We start from the raw sequence: 24,281 nt of genomic DNA on the forward strand, positions 1-24,281 counted from the left end.
GCATTTCCATTTAAGAGTGTTGTTTTCGGGTTACTATAAATTTGTCAGACATTTATCTTTTGAGCTGAAATTCAGAATATTTGTTCTCAGTCCAGCTGCTGATTTTTATGGGAAGGTTGAGGAAAGAATGTTCAATGATTTTCAAAAATGAAGAGTGTGTGTGTGTGTGTATGTGTGTGTGTATGTGTGTAGGGGGGCGGTGGGAAGAAAGCACTTTTGCCTTGTTAAAAAAAACCTACAAAATCTGATTTTTTTGGATCAATTCTAGCACCTCACCAATTTGGAGCAGAAACCTGAAATCTGGCAGGGACATAAAGTTGACCCAGGTTCGTGGGGTAATCAGGGTTGGGTCAGTTCTAAAAACGACTCAACACTCTCAGGTTGGATTCGGGTCGGCTGTGCTCAGTTTGGGTTCAGGTCCAGGTCGGGCTTTAAAAGTAGGCCTGAGCAGAGCTCTACCCCTAACTGGACAGCTGAGGATTCCAGGTAGGACGATGCACAGTGAATGCAGCAGGGCTTCATACATTGAGCAGTGAGAATAAAAAACTAAATGAACAGTGCCACATTCCCCAGGCACCATCAACACTGCGTGAGGGAGGGGCCTGGATGAGAAAACTGTATCTGAGTAATTAGAAACCGGAGGGTAATATAAATACACAGGGGGCAGAGTCAAGGTTATGTGGGCAACATTAACTTTGGCATTTCTTGACTTTTAAATGCTTCACTTTGCAACCATAATGCTCTTTGCATGCACAGTTGTACATGGAATTAGAAAGCAGGGGCCAGGGGCCAGTTGTGCAGTTTGGAGCTGGATCTGAACTTCCGCAGCACACTGGGATGTTTGGATCCAGGCTTTTGTTTGGGCCAATCTCTACCCAGTACAATATATCCCTTTTGTATTCAAAGGGAGGATGAGGTTGGCATGTGGTAAAGAGCACAGATCTTTACCAAATGCTGCATCTATCTTTGGGATTACCAATATGCCTATCACCCGAAGAACTGGACACAAGTGGAAGCAGGTTCTGCAGTGCAGGGTATCTTTAATTACTGCACATCCTGGAAATTTTCTGCTGATTCAATCAGAATCATAGGTGTGCTCCTGAGATCCATTCTGGGCCGGAAAACAGATCTGAGGGCAGCACTTAGCCCAAGCTAAGCAGACATATTCAAGGGCAGACTGCAGGCCCCGCCAGGCACACACATTCCTTGGTAAAACACAGAATGTCAGGGCCATGTTTCTGTCCTCAGGCAGGCAAGAACAAGTTCAGCCTGAGGAACAAACCTTGGCCAAATAAAAACCAGACTGAGACCCAGCTTGGTGCAAAGGCAGTAATACTAATAAAATATCAGGCAATTTAAGTGCAACCACAAGAAACAGCCCAGAAACACACACGACTCCAAACATAGATGGCCAAACAAACAGTCACACAGAATCCGCACTTCATGACACAAGCCATATAAATAGAAACTCCAGACCAACCCAAGAAAAAACAACATCTTAAAGACAAAAAACAAGGCTCCTCCAATTTTAGTAGCTCCCTCTGTGATTATATTACTGTCTCTGGCAGCTACACATGCAGGCACTACGTGGTCCTATGCAGGTTTTTTTGGCTCTACACAAAATGTAAACCCAGTTTATTCACAGCACAGTCTCTCTCTGGAATTTTTCCTCCCCAGTCTCTTTCTGCTGATACTTTGCCTCTGACTGTGGCTAGCCAGCTCTAGCACTACAGGGGCAGGAGTTTCTAGAGGGATGATTTATGCACCAAACTTCCTGGGTTCTGCTTCAAACATGTTCCCAGCTGTCTTGAGTAAAATCAAAACAAAAAGGCCACAGTGGAAATGTGGCTCCCAAACAGGAAAAGAAGATTAGGACAAACAATATAGAATATTCAGTGAATACATACAGACCCCATCATAACCCAAGTGATCCGAAGTGCTGTGTATTTACAGTTTAAACACCTGACTCTCTTCAGTCACCATCTCTAACAGCTTTGCGAGGTCATCAGAACAGTGTCCTTGCTTCTTAATGGAAAGCAGGAGAAATTTTAAAAAACCCATAAGTGCTAAAGTTCTTCAGGAATAATGAAGCTATCTCCAAGTATCCTAACCCTAGGGTGGGGAGCTCTACCCATAGAAACCCTAAACCTAGGGCAGAGAGCACTGCCCATAGCAACCCTAACATTTCTTCCAAGTATGCTAACCACAGAAACCCTAACCCGCAAGCGGGGAACCCTACCCATAGAAACCTTAACCCTAGCTCCAAGTGTGCTACCCCTAGCAACCCTAAGCCTAGCTCCAAGTACCCTACCCTTAGGAACCATAAACCTAGTTCCAAGTGTCCTCCTCCTAGGAACACTAACCCTAGTGTGGTGAGCCCTACCCATAGGAACTCTAACCCGGTGGGGGGGGAGCCCTACCCACAGGAACCCTAACTCCAAGCGGCCTACCCATAGGAACCTTAACCATAGGACGGGGAGCCCTACCTATAGGAACCCTAACCCCAAGTGGCCTATGCATAGGAACCCTAACCCTAGGGCTGGGAGCCCTATCCGTAGGAACCCTATCCCTAACTCCAAGTGGCCTACTAATAAGAATCCTAACCCTAGGATGGAGAGACCTATCCATAGGAATCCTAACCTACAGAAAGAGTAAAGCTTAGTGGTTGCAGGAGGTCACTGGAAGTGAAGCCAAATCACGCCTGGCCTGATTTAATCACCATTTAAGTAACTGGAAAGATTCCCACTGGTATCCCTGAACGCTGGATTCAGCCAAGTTTTTCAAACTTGGGACACCTGAGATCAGGCACCTCAAGGCTTGATGTCCAAAGATGCTGAGCACCCACAGCTCCCACTGACATCAAGTACAGCTGCTCAGCTCTTATGAAATCAGGAATCAAAATTCACATGTGGATGCCTCAAAAGGATCCCCATTGGATCAGGGGGAGTTTTAGTCAAGTAAAGACACCAGGATCCATCCCATGGAAAATTTCAACCCAACATATCAATGTTTTGGAAAGTTTTGATGAACATGTGAAGACGGGATAGAAATGAAAACTGATTTGCAGCCTTATCTGTGGTGGGAGTGACAAGGCTTTCTATATGATGCACATGTCCACACAACAAAATAAAAGTACATACAGGCACTATACCATGGTAAACCCATAGTCACCACTGTCATATAATTATGATATGTTTTGTACAAAGTATAGCTTGTGAGGTATCATTCTAAAAGTCTTACTCTGCCAAACATTAATATCTTATTGTATTGTATGTGCTATCATTGTATGTGAAGTTATGAAGTTTTACTGTGTATGTGTTATTGAAAGATGTTGTGAAGTTGGAAACACCCACAGCTAGCCTTTCAGGTACAACAGCGAAGAAGCTAGACAGTGCTAATGGCCCATCAGCAAAGACAATGGACCATGGAAAAGATCTGTCCTCATCTGGGGATGTTTCAGTCAGCCTATGAGTAATGGGTGCTATGACTCAGCAAGGCATGCAAGGGCATGTGACCAGACCACATGACACTGAACTCCATTTTGGTACCCGTATATTCCCACAAACTGGGCTGGGAACTTAGCTTGGAACAAAGGGTTCCTGCCATATGTAGAAACTATATAAGGTGGGGAGTGACATCATCATTTGTCTTCACTCTCCCACAACTGAACACCTGAAAGAACCTCTGGAAGACAAAGGCCTTGGAATGGGGAAAGAGGACCCAAGCTACAAAGCAGATGCAGCTGATCCCTATAGAATCTGTAAGCCTGCTTGTATCATCAGTCAGGGTGAGATTTTGCTAATTCAAATCCTATCTATCTAGTATATTAGTCTCAGTTTGCGCTTTTATTTATTTGCCGGGTAATCTGCTTTGATCTGTTTACTATCACTTAAAATCTATCTTTCTGTAGTTAATAAACTTGTTTTATGTTTTATCTTAACCAGTGAGTTTTTGAGTGAAGGGTTTGGGAATCCTAGCTCTGTAAACAAAGGCTGCTGCATATCTTCCCCACATCAAGGCGGGAGCGAGTTAATTAATGAGCTTCCATCATACAGACCCCTCTGCAGTGCAAGACGATATAATTCTGGGTTTATACTCCAGTAGGGGTGCAAGGCTAGGGAGCTGGGAAGTTGGCTGGGGGCCTCCTGTTTGTCCATGAGTGGCTTAGGGAAAGCACTCAGGTAATTCAGCTGGGTGTGTGGCACCACCTGCTGTCATGATGGGTGATAACAGGGCCTGGAGAGGCTGACTGAATCACTAGCAGAGCAGTGTGAGAGAGGCCAACTCCGCTGAATTGTTAGGGGGCACAGCGGTTCCAACAGCTCCCAGACTGCACCCTGGAGGTAACAACCCACCACACCTACCTCATCAAATCCCATCTTGTCTGGGTGTTTTGAGGGAATGGAGATGTATTGCGAGGGCTCGATTGGAGGATGATCAACTGGAAGAGAATAGAAACATCCACAGTGGCTGGTTACTGAACTGCCTAGTGGCAAAGAAACCCAGCCAAATTCATTGTCATCACTTTTCACTGCTTCCCCTGGAACAGAGAGGCACTAGATGTGGCGTGTGATGCTGCGATCTAATCAGCGTCATGTGTCAGAGGAGCGCCTCGAGAGGCAGAAAGCCAGACGCCATGGGACTGCAAACACCCACGAGAACAGTGTATCAATGCACATGCTGGAGCACGTCTTTCCGGCTGGGATGACAGAGGAGCTCACGTTTCAGCTCTGGCAAAACTTAAATAACGGTCGGGGGGGGGGGGGGGGGTTTGCTGCTGCTGTGGTGACTTATCAGGGGAGGAGGAGGTGAGGGACTTATAGGCAAAAAAACCAGTAAAACCCGCAGCTCTAATAATGATTTTGGGGCCAGATTGCTCCTCCCCACTGCTGACCAACCTTCAGGACTGGGACAGAGGGGGTTGAGAACTCCCTGAGGACAGCCCCACGGAGTTTTAAGGAAATTGTGCCCTTGTCAGGAGGCAGGGGTAAGATGATGTGAAGTGGGCAGGGAGCAAGGTGTCCTAAACACCACAGACCTATGGGATCCACATGGAAGTACCATGCCACTAGATCCATGACCTCACACAACTGGTTGCCCCACCAAACCTATGCATTGACCTCCGGGGCAGCACAGCTCCACCAAGCACCTTCATGCCATTGATTTGAGTCTTGCCTGAGCTGCTCAGCAGCCAATCCAAATCATTGTTCCTCTGGCTGGGAGGAGACTGACGATTGCATCTAATCTAATCATCTGTCTGGAATTTCCCTGGCAGGTTGGCTTCCTTTATTTGTTATTGTGTAATATTGTGTTAAATACATCGATCAATAAAAGAGAAGGAGATTTTGCACAAGCCCTGGCAGGGCTCACCTCTAGTTCCAGCACCAAGATTCTCCCTGTGACTGGTGCAAACTGGGGGGATTCCAGCCCTGTAACCAGCTCCTATTAACCAACTGTGATACCACTAGGAACACAGCCATCACATGAGGATGATAAAGGAGGGATTTGGAAACCCAGCTCCCATTAATTTTTAATGCCCAGATCCCTTTAGGTGGCTTTGAACATCTCAGCCATGATTTTTAATCCAGTCTTTAAGGACCTTCTTAGCATAGGATGCTGCTCCCTCCAGCTCCCAAGAACACAGCTGGGCATCTGATGAGCAAACTCTCCCCCACACTTCCAACAACACTTTTACAGAAGTCCAGTGAACAATTTACCCGATGCATTTCACTTCACCTTGAATGGTCCCTTAGATTAGAATACATGCTAACTACTGATGCTAAACTATCTGTTTGATCTTGTCTTTAGCTGTGATGCTCAGAGTACCTTTCCCAGACCTGAGGAAGAACTCTGTGTAGCTCAAAAGCTTGTCTCTCTCACACCAGCAGAAGTTGGTCCAGTAAAAGATATTACCTCCCCCACCTTGTCGCTCTGCAGGTCAAGCACAGAAGCAACACTGAGGCAGGTGGCAAAGGGCCACCATTCAACAAGAAAGTACTTGGCATCCCAAGGATGGTTCTGCAGAGATGGGGCAGGCTCTGACTTACTCATTGCCTCAATTGTCACATGAATGAAGTTCTCCACATCTTCCTGTAGTGTCTGGTGCAATTTCAGTGGCACCGGGAGGAAGCCATAGCGTTCTCTGTTGCAGATATACATTTGAATGCCTGGGAATAAAGAGAAAATGGAAACAGAATCAGGTAATTTACCAGGCTGCTTGTTGGCTTTGTAAGTGGAGAAAAGGATGGTTATATGGCTATAGTGAAACCCACGCTATGGACCCCAGCCCCAACAGGTCTCCCCTCTTAAGCAACCACTTAAAAACCATCAGTGCAGTTTCTAGTATAATTTTGTTTGATATTTAGCTAATGACCAACTTCTAGGCAACCGATTTCTCCACATCCCATAAAAACAGATTTCACGGTCTTTTAAGTTGCCAGCCTGTTGTTCTCTCCTGGGGGGGAGCCCATCTCAGAGCCCAGAGGAGTGATCTTTCTCACTTTCACACCCCTCATTTCACTCTCACGACCCCACACACTGTAGAGACCAGCCTAGAGCAATGGACAGTGGTGACTCCTATCAAAACCAGTCTATGCCACCCCCAAACAGATCAAAGGTGGTGAGGCATAAAGAGCTCTCTGCTCCCCAAAACCCCAAGTGAACTGCTTGCTTTGTGTTCTGGCCAGTGTGAGAACTTGATTCAGTGACCACCAAAGTCAAATGGGAGTCACTCCATTGGCTTTGGATCAGAACCAAAGAGCAGAGCAGAGCTGAAGTCTCAAACAGACTTACATCTCCAATGGACTATGCTAAATAAAAAGTCCTTGGTTAGAATGGGGGCAAAATACATTAGGGAGTGGTGGTGGGAGGTATCAGTGGGGATTCTGCAGCCCACACCTGGCACTGGCATCTCTTCTAAAAACACATTTTCATTTTTCACAAAATATCATCCATTCTCTACTGTGAACCCTTGGTTCCAAAACCTGAGCATGATCCTGCTGCCTTTACTCACAGTCAAAGGGACTGATGTGAGAAAGGGCAGCAGGATGGGGCCCCAATGTCTAAACATACAGGAGAGATACTTTCAAATGGCAAGGCGGCAGCAAAGTAAGAGGATCCCATATTGAAGGCCTCAAGCCTCTGAGGGCGAGTCCGAGAGTTTAGTAATAACATCCAAGCCTGGGGGGAAAATATGGCCCAAGAAGCAGGGGAATGTCCAAGTATCAGAAGTGCTTCCAGGCTGCAGGCATTTCCTCCCACGGAGCAGCACTCCCCGTTGACAGTGCACAAAGGCTCTGTTGTTATCAGTCTGCACGGTTACGATTTCTTCCCTGGGATAAAGCAGCTTGGTTTGAAGCAAATCAGTAATTCTGAGCATTCAATATGTATAGCTGGTGAGGGGACTCCATCCTCCCCTCTGCCCTGGACTGCACTTGGGAAACTGCACAGAACCACTGGCAAAGACAAGCATGGAAAAATACACAGCTCGACCGAAGTCTCCCCATATAGGCAAGGCTCCACATTCTGCCCTGGCTTGGCCAAATTCTACTTTGTTATACTGGTGTAAATCCAGAGCAACTCTACTGACTTACTCCAAAAGGACACAGTGTAAACAAGAGCAGAATTTGATCCATTGACCTCAGTGGGAGCAGCATGTGGTCAGCCAAGGGCAGAAATGGGTTGACAGAGCATTATCAGGCATTATTAAGCTGTAAAGCAGCACTGACTGGGTACAGACTTGAATTCCATTCCTGACTCAGCAAATGACTTGCTTTGTGACATTTTGCACTTTGCTATTAGTCTCTTTGAGTCTAAGTTTCTCGCATGTGTAAAACAAGAGATGATGATACTTATCAGTGTTTGTAAAGCATTTTGAGAGCTATGGATGAAAACTGCCACAGAAGTACTAAGCATATTATTATCCAGGTTCCACTTCTTACCATAGCCAAGAACCTGCCAAACAGTGGAGGGAAAAGGAGGAGCCCAAAGAGTATTCTATATCAAGAGAAACAAGCAAGTGGAGAATACTAAGATGCTTTTTAATTAACAAAATATAATAAAATGTTGCACAGCTTTGTCCTGCTCATAGGTTTCCTTATCCTCTGATAAGGATCTCAAATTGGGGGGTGGGAGAGAATGCACCAACCTCCAACCTCATATTAGATCTCAAAGTCAGGGGAAAACAAATACATTGCTGATTCATTCACTTTAGATTCTCTAGCAATTCACTATGAGCAAAAGCCTGGTTCCACTGGATTCAATGGGAGTTTGTTAGAGACTTTAATGGGACTACGATATGGCCCAGTGTCATCACTAACTCATTAGGCAATAAGCTGTGAATACAACTCTGTGAATCAAAATGAAGACCTTGCTTTAGAGAGGTAGGGCTTGATCCAAAGGGCAGTGAAGCCGACAAAAAAGTCCCATTGCTTTCAGTGGGCTTTGATTGTGCCCTTTGTCAATTACCTGTTGTCTGAAGGATGTTGAAATCCAGACACTCACAACAATGGAAAAATTGAACTTGATATATTTCCAGCTCTGATTTTTAAAAAACAAGCTCAGAACTGAAAAATAAATTAAAAGCAGCTACAACCTGGCATGTCAATGTTTTAGATTATTAGTGGCTAGCCATAATCCCTAGGATTTTCAGTCAAGTGGAATGGTCTGCTTTCATGACTGTTATGTTTCTGCCATTATAAACTCCTCTCCACAAGTAAATAATGACTGGATTCCTTGCCAAACCACATTCCACTGTCAGGAGTCATTAAGGCAAATGGAAGAGTAAAATAATACTGCCCACTGACATTAATGGATTTGACACTGATCTAATCAGCCAATCTTATCTGGCTCACCGATCAACACTCCTTACCCTCCATTGTTTAACAGGCTTTCAACCAGAGCTGGCTCTAGGTTTTTTGCTGCCCCAAGCTCTGAGAGCGCAACTGCCCAAGCGAAAAAAAAGGGTGGCCAGAATGCCGCCCGAGCCAAAAAAAAAAAGGTGGCCGGAACGCCGCCCCTGGACCTGTGCTGCCCCAAGCACATGCTTGGTTTGCTGGTGCCTAGAGCCGGCCCTGCTTTCAACTGTGCAGCTCTCTGTTGTTCCAAATAATCTCTCTTAACAAAGGAAAAAAGGTTCTTATCTACCTTGAAATGGTAGCACTTTGTGGGGAAATATCCCTCCAATTCCTGTTATGTGGGATAAAAACAAACACTGCCACTGAGAAAATATGAGAAACACATAGATGTAGGCATTATTATTATTAGCAATGCAGTGATGGCCAGAAGTCATTCTTATGGTGACTCTAGTGAAGTAACCAGAGTTATCACCCCAGGGAGGAGCCTAACCCAAGCTGCACATCCTGGAGGAACAACATACAAGCTGTCCAAGGTAACAAATGGAGACAAATAGACTGGTACAAACTGGATTGTTTAAGTAAAAGAGCTGTGCTATGGGAGCTGCCAAGCTGCTAGGGAAGTCACAGGGCGGCCTGACAATGCACTGAAAAGTTCTAGAAGAAAATGTTAATAATTAAAAATCATCACACTGTGATCTCATTGGTTAATGCTATTGAGATGGGGCTGTCAAACCTTCCTGGACATGGCTTTTCTGGAGGGGTCACTCAGTGGGAGAAAGGGGGATGCATGGACTGGATGGAATGAGCTTTACCATCATGCCCCCCCTCCCGCCATGACACCACTGGACCTTCAGCATCCTGATCCCCTTGCCTCATCTGTTCTTTTCCTTCCCCAGCTTATTTCTCCCCTTGCTTCTCTCTTTCCTTTTATCTTCACACTAAAGAGTCGGGCTCAGCCAGTCAAGACAACTCCATCTGGTGCAACACTGCAATGAGCCTGTGACCAGAGAGGCAGTTACACACCAGTATAAATTTGCCACAGTGGCTAATCAGACTGTATGCTGGGCCTGTGTTTCTCCAGCAGCATGCCTGCAAATGGAAATCAGCACCAATGGCAGAAACTGCATTACCTGACTTTGCTTTGCTTCCCTGGTGTTTGTCTTGTTTTGTCGGCAAAACTTATGTCGCTCAGGGGTGTTAAAAAAACATAAGTTTCACCAGCACCAGTGGTGTGCACAAAGCTATGCCGGTGGGAGAGCTTCTCCTGCTGACATCGCTACTGCCGCTTGTTGGAGGTGGTGTTATTATGACAATGGAAGAGCTCTCTCCCGCCGGCACAGAGCGGCTACACAAGTGATCTTGCAGCACAGTTGCATCGGTTCAGCTGTGCCACTGTAAGGTCGCTAGTGTAGACAGAAAAGTGTAAAAGAAAACAGAATAGGACTTCACAATAACAACAGCTTCAGACCATCTCAACTAACTTCTTCCCTCCTCCACTCCCAACAAATTTCATACCATCTTTAATACCATCTAAAAGACTGTCAAACAGGGGTTTGTCCCTTAAAAGCCCCATACAGCTGAAGGGAAGGGAAAAGGGATACCGTTAAGAACAAAGCCTCACTTAATATTTTACATTTCAGATGCTTTAACTGCTTTTCCTTCTTTTGCTATAACTTTAATGAAAGCCCATAAATGTTCAAACAAGCATCTTTGCGCTTTCTTCTGTGCTGCCCCACATGCTTGGCAGGCATTTCTCCATGAAAATCGCAAAACTTACCTCATTATCCACCTGCAAATCCCTCCTCATGACCTTCCTTTGCCATGGTGCCTACAAAACGCTTGATGACAGCTAGGCTGCTGGTGTGCTGGGAGCCCTGCCTGTCATGCTGACCAATGCCATCTCACTGTTTCCTTGTACTCCCCGCCTGCCTGTATCCATCTGTTGTCTCTTGTCCTGTACTTAGATTGTAACCTCCTGGGGGCAGGGACCGTCTTTTTGTTCTGTGCTTGTACAGTGCCTAGCACAATGGGGGTCCTAATCTGTGACTGAGGCACCTAGATGCTATGGTAATACAAATAAATAATGAGTAAAATATAATAATAAATAAATAATAATAATTAATAATGATTGTTACTGTGACAGATATTGCAACTGGGGGGGACATATTGTTTTAAGTTTACTGCATCACTGCGGGCCAGGGATTGTACATATGACTGTGTTCTACTGACTATGCCCTAGGGGCGGGTTACCCCAGATCCTTCAGGAACTAAAACAGTGGGGGAGTGATTAGGATGACTCAGGCTCAGTCTACACTTTTAGCATGCGTCTAGGAACTTTTATGGGTTTTTATACGTTCTCTCTGTAATGCTTTTACTGTCAGACTAACGGTGCATGCTTAGAAAGAGCTGTGTGGTTACTTGTAACTGCTGGCAATACACTGGTCATAGCCCTCACAGAGAAAGCAATGCACAGGTGCTGGCTGTTAGGCAGACTGGCTTGCTGGGCATATCCCAGTATAAGGCAGGGAGCTGTGCAGGTTTAAAACCCTCCAGTCAGAAGGGAGTGGGACACGGGTCCCTACCCAGTGACAGGTGACAGCTAGAGAATTGAAGACTGACTGGGCACTCCTGGAGTGGACCACAGGAGGGGGAATACAGGCACAGTTACCCTGGAACTGTGACAGTTACAATGGGAGTTGCCGGCAATAACTTGACACAAAACCCCAGATGACACTTCACTGTTCAATGCTGTAACAGTGAACAAGGGTTTCATTAATATCTTATCCCCTGTTGGGCCCAAGACACCCCCTTTTCAACACACTAGTAGCTATGAAAAATACAGGCAGCTATTCAAAAACAAACAAACAAAAAACCCCAACCTTTCCAAAGAGATCCTTTAATCCAGACTCTGCCTTGCATAGTTTTGCTATTCATGATTGTCACCAATCATTAAATAAAGAGTCCTCTCTGAGGTAGCACTACTCTGCTGTTAAAGGTACTGTATATTCTCCACTCAGAAGGGATTCATTATTGTCATCTTTAGTGACAGCAGTAGTAGGCTATTTCATGCTTGTATACAGCATTCCATAGGAGGCTCTCAGGATACTTTACAAGGGCTAATGAATGAAGTCTCAGAAGAGCCTTGTGACTTGGGTGTCACTATTGGAGACATTTGCGGAAAGGGAAACTGAACATGGAGAGTTGGTGACTTTGTGTCCCCCGCAAGCTCCACCTCTCACCCCCACCAAATCATACAGCTAGTCTGGGGCAGAGCCAGGGAAAGAAATCAGGAGTCCAGATGCCCACAGTTCAGCTCAAACAACTAGACAACGCTCCTCCCATTATTTAACAGAGCAGATCTCATTAACATTAATGGAAACTACACATGGAACTCCCTTTCTGCTATGCTCTGAGTGTCTCAAGGCAGGAATATGCCCATTCGTCTGACCTGTGCATTCAAAACGCTGACTGGACAATCCCAGCCCTTATGCTAAAGCATGCTGTTCTCCTGGCTCTAACCGCCAGGCTTCTATGCCAGACATTGATTTCCCAGCACAGCTCTTGAAGATAAATGAAACTTGACTCCACATCATTAAGCTGACAGTCATGCTGAGTAGGAGACTGTCCTTTCAAAATGTAATGAACATTCCTACTGAATGGCTGTGATTAGGGCCTCCCCAGTGCTAGGAGAGAAGTGAGTTTCTTCCTGACCAAATTTCTTTTCCAAGAAGCCCATTGAGCCCATGAAAAGCCTCTCAGTTCCCTTCTCACAGTGTCTCCTGGAGGCTGTCGCTGGATGTATATGTCTCCTTCCCACTAATCTCTCCATTCACAAAACCTATCTTTAGGGTCCTAAAATTCCCATGCAGCCAGATCTTCAGGTAATTTGGCCTAGCTCCATTGCAATCCATGGATCAACACGAGTATACACCAGCTGAGCATCTTATCCAGTATGCTTTGTCCTTTAGCTAGAGCTCACTGCACTGGGGCATTGTCAGATTGTCTATGGTCCTGTAACCAAGAGAATCCAGTAAACCATTGTCACAGACAGGAGAAGAGGGAAGCAACAAGGTTCTGGGAAGCATTTCAGACATCTCTTGCCTTTATCACATTATCTGTAGTCAAGTAATGTAGGCCCCCGCAGCAGGAAAAAAGAGGAAGTGAAATCTTGCAGAAACCTCTGAGTTGCACATGGATTCAAAATTACATTGTAAGCTGCCCTATGTTGCCTGAAACAGGTTCCACTGTGAAGATCCTGGGCTCATCCACATTACAATTAGAAAGGGGTTAAGGGGGATGTGAAACACAAAAAGAACTGCGGGGCTGCCCTGTTTTACTTCGTTATAAAGCAGAAAGAAGGTCTAAATGGGGCCAGCTAGAGAACTTTTCCTGCAGGAGTTTTACATTAGAAATTCAGGGTCTTAACTATCTTCAAGACCCTATGGATGACTGGAGAAGTGGTAGGCTTATGGCATGAGAGAAACTGACTGAGATGGGAAAGTATTCAGGTGATTTAAAAATTTTTGGGAGGTGTGGGGGGGTGAAGGTTGGTGGTTTATGTTAACTTGAACACTTGGGAGAATAACTCTCTTTGTTAAAACATCAGCACCCTGCGCCTTCAATTAAGGGCTAGGGAAAACTCCCTGGGGAGTTCTCCAGCAAAAACAAGGCAGATCAGATTTGATGGTTTGATATTTCTAAGACTAAATAATTAGAAAATATTGGATTAATCTAAAGAGAGAGCGAGCACACACCTGCACAACCCTCGTTTTTTCCCCTTTCCGTGTCACCTGTAAATATACCCAGGCTCCGACATGCTCATCTGATATGGGCACAGCTACTACCATTCAGCACATCCACAAGGCAGGCATTTTTCCTAGTACAACTGCGTGTCTTTTGGACTGGCCTAGCCACACAAACACCAGGCTTGTTTCAGGTGTATTGTGGGGAAGTCTGTGCATACTACCACGTATTCGCTCACGTGCTGATGTGTGTTTTACAGGAGCCCCTGCGCTTTGGGATGTCCTCTCATACAAAGGCCTGATAGGCTGGAGAACTGGCTAATCCAGTTACATCAAAACAGTCAGGCAGTTCCATGTACAGTGCACAAGAACTGTGCAGATTCCATTGCAAGCTCAGAGACTGTGTTGCAGCCCTGCTTATAGCACACCCTGATGGCTAGGACCTGAGGGCCAGGCTCAGCCCTGGCATTAGCAGTTAACTTTGATGGGAATTTGCAGAGCTGAATTTGATCTTGTGTGTGGATGTAGAAACTGTGTGTGGTCAACCATGTTACAACCTACATACAAACTTGAAAAGAACATTGCAGTGAAACTTGGCTGAGATTCAAGTTCCTATGAATCCTGAAATTGGGTAGATTTTGTGCAATTTGAGGTTGCAGAACAAAAAGCTCAGACAGCTCTAATTATTTTCACTGATTAAATGCAGAGCCACCTGCGTTGCTGCACTTCCAGTGTTCTGACACCTCAGGAGATTTGAAAACAAGTGCTTGTTCTGTTTCATTGTGGGAGCCAGGATGTAAGGCCCCAATACAGAGCTTTTTGGGGATGTGGAGTAAAATCTGAAACTGTGGCCTCCCACCCTTCTATAAACACTGAAGATAGGCCCAGGGGTGGTAGGGTTGGCGAGTGAGCTCACCCTGCAGTGGCAGCTCTCGTCCCGTGGGGCTTGGCCCAGTTCCTCACTCCTGGGACACGGGGGTGCAGTGGTGCTCAGATTTGGCCTGGCCACCCCCTGTCATGATGGATGGGTTGCTGGGCCAAACCTGAATGATGCTGCAACCTCGTGCACCAGGTTGCAATGCCAGTCACTCAGATTTGGCCCAGCTGTCCTTCCATCATGACAGAGGGAGGGCCGGATCAAATCTGAATGATCGTGCAACCCCATGCACCAGGTTGCAACACCACACAGTTTGCAGGTCCGCTGGAGTTCCTTGGGCAAACTGCCCCCCTCCAGGCGGCCTTGTTACAGATGCACACAGGGAAAACCTGTCAGTGGGGGGAGCCTCCCATACCCAATGGCTTAGAGACATATTAGAGAAGAGCTCTGTCAGTTACTCAGCTCAGCACTTCTAACAGGAAGGTGAGAGTCAAGCAATAAGGCCATTTCGAGGATTCCTCCAAACATAATCTCAGGGAGGAGACAAGTGATGCCCAGGGAGTGAATTTTCATTTGGTGACCAGACGCTTAGCAGTACAAATCCTAGTGACTTTAACCGAGATCATGCACACAGAGCACTGTAAATCTCCACATGACAAACATACTAATCATGCTTGGTACTTACATAGCAACATCCACCTAAGGATCCCAAGTGTGCTTCCCATTCTCAAAGCACTAATTAATAGTCACAACTTCCTTGTGAAGTAGGTCATACTGGTATTATTAAAGGTGGGTGAATGAATGGGTTGGTCCGTTGGTATTTTTTTGGTTGTCCATGATCCCCAAGCAGCTTGTGATCTCCTTGGATTTATCTGTGATTTGAAATTACTCAGGGAATCATGTCAACAGATAACCCTTGCCCCATCAACCATGAATGAGCTGTTCATTGTCCATAGTTTGTTACCTCTGATAGGACTCTTAGGTCACATGGTACCATTTCTGGTACCTGATTGGAGCTGAAATAGGACAGAGAAGAGGCTTGGTGCCTGGGAAAGAACAGGTGGTGAGGAAAGGGCAAGAAGAGGAGAAGGAGCATGAAGGGGAGAAGATAGAGCTGAGGCCCACTGGCAGCATAGGGCAGGCTTGGACAGCTGCTGCCCATGGCCATACTTGTTCTGTGGACTAAGGTCTTTGAAGCTGTCAGTACAGCTTCATACAGGAAAGTTAAAGGGATGGGATAAGGGAGAAGAGGGGAGACAGTGGTCACTAGAATAAAAGACTTCAGGCCATTCAGAAGCAGCCTTAAAGTTAGTCACAGTCAGGCACAGCTGTGTAACAAACAAGAGTCCAGAGAGGAGACTCCCAATTTAAAAAAGGTTTCTGAGAAATACAATTGCAGAAAAACACATTGACCAAATGTTACTAAAGTCTGCTGCATTTTAGGGATGTAAGTGAGGGTAGAATTCAACCTACTGCCTTTAAGTATTAACCTCTGAACTGAAGGGAATCTGCACATCTCCACCGATCAGCCTTCCCAGCCTGTGAGCTCACCAACATACCTGCCTGGCGGCTTGAGAAGGCAAAGACAATGATGTCATCAAAGGTCCAGGTGTAGTCCTGGTGTGGGGGGTAAAACATCAGCTTGTCTGAGGCCTCTTTCCTCAGGTCAATGAGGAATGTGGAATGAACCATCGGGACAGCAAAACAGCCCAACCTCTTCCATTCCCTGATCAGGGAGTAATCCGGTGTCTTTCTGTAATAGCCCTGAAATGCGAAGAGCCAGCACTTTATTACCGTGAGACATTTCAAATGACTAGCCTACTGACTCTTTTCAAGAGAGCCTGACCAGTGCCAAAATCCCAGGTCCTCTCATTCCCAATCTTTGGGGCTGTTTGACATCTGCACTTGGAACTGAATTTCCCAAATTGCTCCACTCTTTCTAATGGGCTGACCCAAACGCCTAGATACAAGTACCCCCAAACCTTACAGTATGAACCCATCTTCCCTTTTCAGCAGCTAACGGAGACCTGAGCTGTACCACCGCAAAACTCCTGGGCGGAAAAGCTTCGAAGCCAGCCTGGCCAGGTATTACTCCCTGACTCTCTAAAACCTACATTTGCACACACATCTCCAAGACTAATCCTGCAAAGTGCTGAGCACCCTCAACTTCCACTGAAGTCAATGGGAGAGGAGGATACTAAGCAGCTCACAGTATCAGGCCCTTCCCCTTTCACGGCGATCCCCTTAAAAATCAAATCCCCTTTCTGTTGCAGAGCTGTCAGACAGACACAACGCTGGTCTTGATACTGCATCCATTGAAGTCTATGGGAATTTTCCCATTGTCTCAATAGCAACTAGAACAGGCCTTTTGTCACAATGGGACAGATTCCTCCCACTAGAAACTGGGTGTGCTCAATTTGTCTTCTTCGTGCATCTCTGGGCTAGCTGTACCAGAGGGTGGATTCACCCCAGGGCACTTGGAATTCCAGGGGGCTTCACCAAAGGAGTTTGCCTATGAAAGGTGCTTGATTAGCATATTACTGTGTTCCCCTCCCAGGTGGGCCTTTCATCATTGTGGGCTCACAACCTGGGTTGTGGTGGCTTAAATCTGGCCTTTGCCCGTGTAATGCTACTAACACAATCAGTGATGGAAATAACGACCTAATACTCAGGCTGAGGCAGTCCTAATACATTGATCAGATGGCTGAACAATGACAAGGACTGGTGTGGATCCATAGCAAATTCTGATCTTCTTAAAATAAAATAATAATCATAAAATAAAACAACAACCCTAATTCCTGAATGTTCCACAAGTATCCCAGCAACAGACGGAAGTTGAGCAAACATCTTACAGTGCCTTTTCTCTCGCCCTGCATATAAGTTGTGCATCATCAGGAAAGGCTCCAGCTGTGAGTTTTGCTGCCAAATAACAGTTATTTTCCTGACAAGTTAGATGTTGTGCTCTGCGCTTGTTGCTGCTGCACCCTGCTTTTCAATACTTGTTCTAGCTGCTATTCCTGCACTAGTCCCCAGAAGAAAACGGACCAGAAGGAGTGTGAAACTGTTCGGCTAGAAGTGCAAAAACTAGGAGTGGCCAGGAAAAAAAAAGTGGATGTTTTGTTTTCACTCTAACCATTATTTACCAGGAAGTCTGTAGATCATATTTTCATCTTGTTTTTCTTTTCTTTACTGTCTTTTCGCAGCTAACATCAATAATGATGGAAAACTGGAAACTTGTTGTCAGAGTTGTAGCATTCTGTGCCAAATCCTCTGCTGGTGGAAACTGGCTGTGATCTATTAAAGTCAACCGAGCAATGCTGATGTCAGCTGTGAATCTGACCCCTTCTTTCTGAAGGCTTAAAGGGATGCTACCACCAGCATTCTCATGCATTTTTAAACTTTCTTTATCCATACGTTTACTAATAACAATTCCTAATAGCAAACTCAAGAATTGAAGAAGTTTAGGATGCTATCCTGCAATTTTTTACTTACATCAGTAGTCTTTAGTCTGGCCTGTCATTGGGAGAATAAGGAGTTGCCAGATTGGCCACAGAGTAAGGAAGAGCAGGAAGTTCTTTCTACACTTCTTTTCCCTATAGCACCAATAAAATTAATAATGAATTTCTGGATGGCTCTTCAAAATATTAAAACGAAGAGTTGGGTAAGGGCAGGAGTATAGAATTAGAGATATTTATATGTATGAATCAGAGCAATTAAAGAACCTGAAATTAAATGATCTTCTCTGGATCTGAAGATGTTTCTGTTTAATTAATCCTCTTGCAAAACTCATTTACAGACAAGGAGACATTTATCAACTTTGGAATCTCTCAATCTCCTTATGGCCCTAAAAATATAATAATTTCTAGAGTGTGCAATATTTTTGTTAGTAATATATACCAAAGTATAGATAGGGAATAAATTATTAGGAGTGCCGTGAACAGAACAGGGCTTGATGCTCCTCTCTAAATCAGTTACTGGAATACGGCACTGTATAAATCTGATCAAAGCGCAAGGAGACATGCTCACACAATGGAGTAGTGTATGGAGAAGAGTAAATTCTTAATTGATTTGTCCCAGGCTAAAATTATGTATCCGTGGTATTGAACTTCATCCAGATTACACAGAACACAAGGAATCACCTCCCATAGACATCAGTGCAGCTGCGGGTGTACTGGTGTTTTCTTACGTACTTGGTGGGATTGGGCCATTACACAGCATTTTTTGGTTACAAACAGCCTCACCCATAAAACATGATCAGTCTTCTCAGGATTTCGCCCTTTCTACATCCAGGCTATACGCCACTTTGTTCACTGTTGTCGTTTGACGATAACACAAAACCAGCACTTCAAAATGTTGATGACTTTGAACACTGTAATGTCCGCTTGGGGTCAGCTCCAAGAACCCCACGGAGCAGCAGCCAAGTTCTCTGACATCTACAATAGTGGATGGCCGCTGAGTTAACTCTGCTCTTGTCTCTCTATTTCCTTCCTTCATATCAGCCCCACCTGTCTCCGCAGGCCTTCATGCTCCTGGCTGATTAATGAGAACTCTTCCCCTCCCCGCCCCCACCTCCCCCCCCACCACACACACCTCCTTATTGTTCCTCTGAGATCCCAGCCCTTCAGGAGTATTCAGAGAGCCACCTAGTCCCACATGGATAAAAACCCTCATAATCCCCAAGCACATCCCCACCCATCCCAATTGTCCTCTGCCTGCCATGCCAAGACTCTAATGGCTTTTGCAGCTGGTTGACCCCATGCTGCTCCCCACCAGGAAGCAGGAGAGCAGGACCCAGCAACAGAAGGAGGTGGGGCAAGGCTCAGAGGCAGAGGAAGGAGGAAAGATTCCAAGCCAGAGAGAATCAGAACAGCACTAGCTCAGGAAAGGATTCCCTAAAAGCTTTCCCTCCCCCATTTATTCCAAGGATCCTCAAAAACTGACCGACGCGTCCCCTGATTTACCTCCGGGGTCTCCTACCATAATGAGGTTTGCAACTCTGCCCCTGAGGAAGGAGCAAGCTTAGGTGGCTGTCTAATGCTCAAATCAGTCTGATTAGCATCCGAGGTAGAGCAGCATCCCTTCAGAATAGAGAGCAGCCTGCACTGCTAGGCAACTCAGGAGGACAGCAAAATTGACGTGGGCCCCACAGCATCACAGGCAAATGTGGCGTGAGTGAAGCTCTGTTGTAATAACTCGGCCAAATGGGGTGTGAGCAGAGCCCTATTGTAATAACAGGGCCTCCAAATTTACCCTAATAGTGAGTTTACTGTCAAAAGGATGCAAAAGTTCTTAAGACATCACAACAACCTATAATAACAAAGTTTATGGGAAAATGTATGAAAACCAGAGAGAGAGCGAGAGAGACTGAATTAGTCCAGACAAAAAGGGCCTTCTCATATGGTTTACAGACTGTCTTAAAATCATGCTCGGTAGAAACAAGAAATCAATGAACCAAAATTGGCATGTCAGAAACTAAGCCTAATTGGTGAACAAAATAATGAGGAGATGGACTATTCCACCAGTCACTCCCTTTTTGGGTCTTTAAAGAAAGAGACTTTGGTGGGGAGAATATGGAAGAAGAGATGGCAGCTACTGGAGCGAGCTTCACTATCATAGCTGCCAACCCCCCCGTTTCCCAGGTCCCTGGGTCTCCATCACTTTGATCCTGAGATGTCCTGACCAGACCAAACTAAAGAGAGCGGGAGCCAGATAACATCACCACTTTTACCAGCTCCAGCTGAACCCTAGAGACCACCTGGGATGAAATGGGATTGGACTGCAGCAGCAACAGCAGCAGAATCTCCATCTCCGCTCAACTGCCTTCTTCTTTTTTCCCCAAAAGGCCAGTTATCGCCATCTCTGATACCATCTAAGGCAGTGGTGGGCAACCTGCGGCCCATCAGGGTAATCTGCTGGCGGGCCGTCAGACAGTTTGTTTACATTTGCATGGCCGCCTGCAGCTCCCAGTGGCCACGGTTTGCCATTCCCAGCCAATGGGAGCTGCAGGAAGCAGCACGGGCTGCAGGGACATGCTGGTCGCCACTTCTCACAGTTCCGCGAACAGCGAACAGCGAAGACCGCGAACAGCGAACTGTGGCCACTGGGAGCTGCAGGCGGCCGCGCAAATGTAAACAAACTGTCTTGCGGCCCACCAGCAGATTACGCTGTGCAGTCCATGGGCCGCAGGTTGCCCACCACTGATCTAAGAGATGGTCAAACAAGAGGGGTTTACTTCTAAAACTCTCTCCAGCTCAAGAGAAAGGGAACAAGGGTTGTTGTTAAAATGAAAGCCTCACTTAACACTTTACATTTCAAATGCTTTAACTGTTTTTCCTTCTTTTTTGTATTTTTAATAAACAGTTAAAAGGATTTTTAATGGTGTGTTTGCCATGGTGGCTGAGATCACTGTAGACCAAACACCAAATCTTGTTTAATGCTGGACAGTAACTGGGTTATGTTTACATCTTTGGGCCCCTATATTCCACCTAAATTAATACAACGCTCCAGAGAAAGCTCACACATGAGGCAGCCCCCTCGACGCTGTTCACTAACCCCACTGAAGATGTGACTTGCCTGAGGGGAGATGCCACACCAGAAATTAGAATAGAGAGAGCGAGACTCCAGCATTGGTGCCACCACGGTCTTGTTCTCTGCTATCATCAGGTTCAGGGTCTCTGGATTGGTGAGCAAGTTATCTGCATCTACAAACTAGAGAAGGAAAAGGGAGAAAGGACTTTTTCAACACCAGATAAAGTAATAAACTTTTACAATGTCCCTTCCTAGGGGAGGCAGTAGTTGAATGGCTCACGAGATTAGCAATGGGCTAGGGACACTTTTGCCTCTAAGTCACTGGTCTGAATCCAACCTAGGTTGACAGTAACTGTAAGTTGTTACCATCTCATGGCTACTGAGAGTCCGTGTGAAAGGAGTTGATGGGCTCAGTCTATTTCCCAGTGGACAAGCATCCACTATAAAAATACCACATCCAGCAGTGGCACTAATTAGCAGCTTCTGTGGAAAGGCCACTAAATGGGAAGAGAGACTGAACTTGCTTCTTCCCCTAAAGGAGACCATGGGGGAGGCTTGCACTGCCAGCGCCCATGCTGGATGTTATGTGCTATGTGGAGAGATAGCAGCAGTGGTTCCTGAGACCAGACACCCCCCACCCATTTGGAGTCTGATACAGCAAGATGGTGATCACTGCTGTAAAGTGGCTCGGATCCCACCCTTCCGTGCTGTTCTGCCAAACTTCTTTTTGGTGTCACTAAACTTCACTGATAGCCAGCAGGATTCTAAAAAGGGCACCCAGCACCAGCAGGACTACATTCCCCGGCAAACATAGTCCGGTCTCTGTGGGTGGATCCTTGGGCCCATGCCGAGCCCCATTATACTCAGCGGGGCTCTGCACATAGATCTAATTGCAGTACTGGCACCTCATACGCACAGTCTGTTGCTGATCAAATCAGCTGATGCCACAGGTGTTTTTCAAGCCGAATTCAGAGCAAACAAAGAGCTCTTCTTTTAGAAAGGAGGAACTTTTGGCAGCCATTTGGGGGACTCATCAGAGTTCAGAGATGGTTTGTTTCTGCCCACTTCCCCCACTCCGAGCATGGCTGCAGAATAACTGCCTGAAAATGTTCTGCCCAACTTTAGTTAATAAACCAAACCTCTGTTTTACCATGATGTAGTCTGACCACTTTTCTCTTGCAGTTCGCAGAGCTGCCTGCCTGAGTTTCATCACATGGGTAAACCTGGAGCTCGGCCAGTGTTTTGGCCCAATTTCATCAGGGTAAGACCTATGAAAGAAAAACAGTTACTGTCTCCTGGCCTCGTCCATGCTCAGCACCCCTGGTCATTACATTGCCCTTCTGACTTCAGCATAAAAGGAAAACAGACAGTCACCTCAACTGACCCAGGCGGTAGGAGATCAGAAATAAAAAGGCAGGTTCTGAGGAAAAGTGATTCCAAGTTTATTCCTGGAGTTTGTACACAAGGCTGTAAAGAACACACTGTGCTACAGCGTTTCCTGCCTCACACATGGCTATGGTGAAAAAGGGGCGATGTCAAAAACAGCTTCTCATTCAGTAGGCCAGATGCTCTGCTGGTGTAAACCAGTGTCATTCCACTGAAGTCAGTGCAATGATGTTGATTTATACCAGCTGAGGATCTGACCTCATATAGCTACTCCCTGCTAGATATTAAGAGTCACATCTGTTCACATTACTCCCCTACACCCAGCAGAGCCAACACAGCTCATGGAGAGCGATCTGGATTCTTTCATGGCTTGTACCTCATTAGCCATTGTTACCTAAGGCCCCATCCCAACAAACTAACACTTAACACTGAACTTAATGGGACTAATTTTGTGAGTCAAGTTACACATGTGCTTAATTGTTCTGAAGCTTGGAGTTTGTGTTCTGATAGCAGAATCTTCCTTACTGATGAGGATATAGGAGAAAGAAAGAAACCCAGGGCCAGATCCTCAGCTGATATAAACAGATCAGACTCCATGATCTCAACAGAGCTGTGCTAATTTACAACAGTTGAGGAACTGGGTCTGAAAAATTCATATTCACTAAAAAGCAAACTTTTTTTAAAAACCTAAAGGAGGAAGTTTCCAAGATTAAAATTTAAAAAGGCCAGTTGAAAGAGGATTGTTATTGAAAATTAAGCAAACACTGCCCTGCTGGATTTGCAAGACAAACACCAGAGCACTATGTTGGGGAATAAGACCCTGAATGAGAAAGTGATTGCATACAAATGTGAATTCGGTGTCCTTGTAAATGCAAAAAAGTAAAAAAAAAGACAGCACAAAGGATGGAAATTAAATTAGATTTTTAAAAATCCTCTCACTTTCATAATCTGAAATCTTGTTAATAGGTGAAGATTTTTATTCTTTAATATGGATGTTAAAAAAGGTAGGACAAAAAGTAAAGACAAGTAGTAATGGGTTTAATCAGCAGCAAGGGAGATTTAGGTTAGATGTTAGGAAAAACTTTTTAACTCTAAGGTTAGTTAGGCTCTGGAATAGGTTTCCAAGAGAGACTGTAGAATCCCCATCATTGGAGGCTTTTAAAAACATGTTGGCCAAACACCTGTCAAGGATGGTCTGTGTTTAAGTGTTTCTGCCTCAGTGCAGGGGCTTGGACCAGATGACTTCTCGAGGTCCCTTCCTGCACTACATTTCTATGATCTTCTTTAAACTCAACAGTGTCCCTGTAAGTACCAACTTAAGTACTATGATGGAGAATGGTTTAGAAGAGTCATCTGAGGGAAGGGACCGGAAGGAAACTCCATTGACCAGAAGGCATGGAATGCATTGTCCTAGGGATGGGGGTTCCACGACCACCACTCCCAAGAGGAGGAGACGGGTGGTGGTGATCGGGGATTCCCTCCTAAGAGGGACAGAATCATCCATCTGCCATCCAGACTGGGAAACTCGAGAAGTGTGCTGCTTGCCGGAGCTAGAATTCAGGATTTGACGGAATGTCTGCCAAGACTAATCAAGCCCTTGGACCGCTACCCCTTCCTACTCCTCCATGTGGGCATCAATGATACTGCCAAGAATGACCTAGAGCGGGTCACAGCAGACTACATGGCTCTGGGAAGAAGGATAAAGGAGTTTGAGGCGCAAGTCGTGTTCTCGTCCATCCTCTCTGTTGAAGGAAAAGGCCCAGGTAGGGACCATCGAATAGTGGAGGTAAATGAGTGGTTACGCAGGTGGTGTCGGAGAGAGGGCTTTGCTTCGACCATGGGATATTGTTCCAGGAAGGAGGATTGCTAGGAAGAGATGGAATCCACCTAACA

The 24,281-nt window shown here is 45.7% G+C and overlaps 1 protein-coding gene across 1 annotated transcript in view; it reads right to left on the minus strand.

The window, feature by feature from the left end:
* COLGALT2 (collagen beta(1-O)galactosyltransferase 2) overlaps positions 1–24,281 on the minus strand; it is an 89,194-nt gene that overhangs the window by 7,101 nt on the left and 57,812 nt on the right. The window contains exons 3-7 of the mRNA XM_037907578.2: positions 22,153–22,270; positions 21,048–21,182; positions 16,034–16,238; positions 6,048–6,167; positions 4,365–4,441 (exon numbers count right to left, since the gene is read on the minus strand). Coding sequence (XP_037763506.1) covers positions 4,365–4,441; positions 6,048–6,167; positions 16,034–16,238; positions 21,048–21,182; positions 22,153–22,270 — 655 coding nt within the window. The remainder of the gene's footprint in view (positions 1–4,364; positions 4,442–6,047; positions 6,168–16,033; positions 16,239–21,047; positions 21,183–22,152; positions 22,271–24,281) is intronic.

This window comes from Chelonia mydas, chromosome 8 (genome assembly GCF_015237465.2).
Source record: "Chelonia mydas isolate rCheMyd1 chromosome 8, rCheMyd1.pri.v2, whole genome shotgun sequence".
NCBI classification, from domain to species: domain Eukaryota; kingdom Metazoa; phylum Chordata; order Testudines; family Cheloniidae; genus Chelonia; species Chelonia mydas.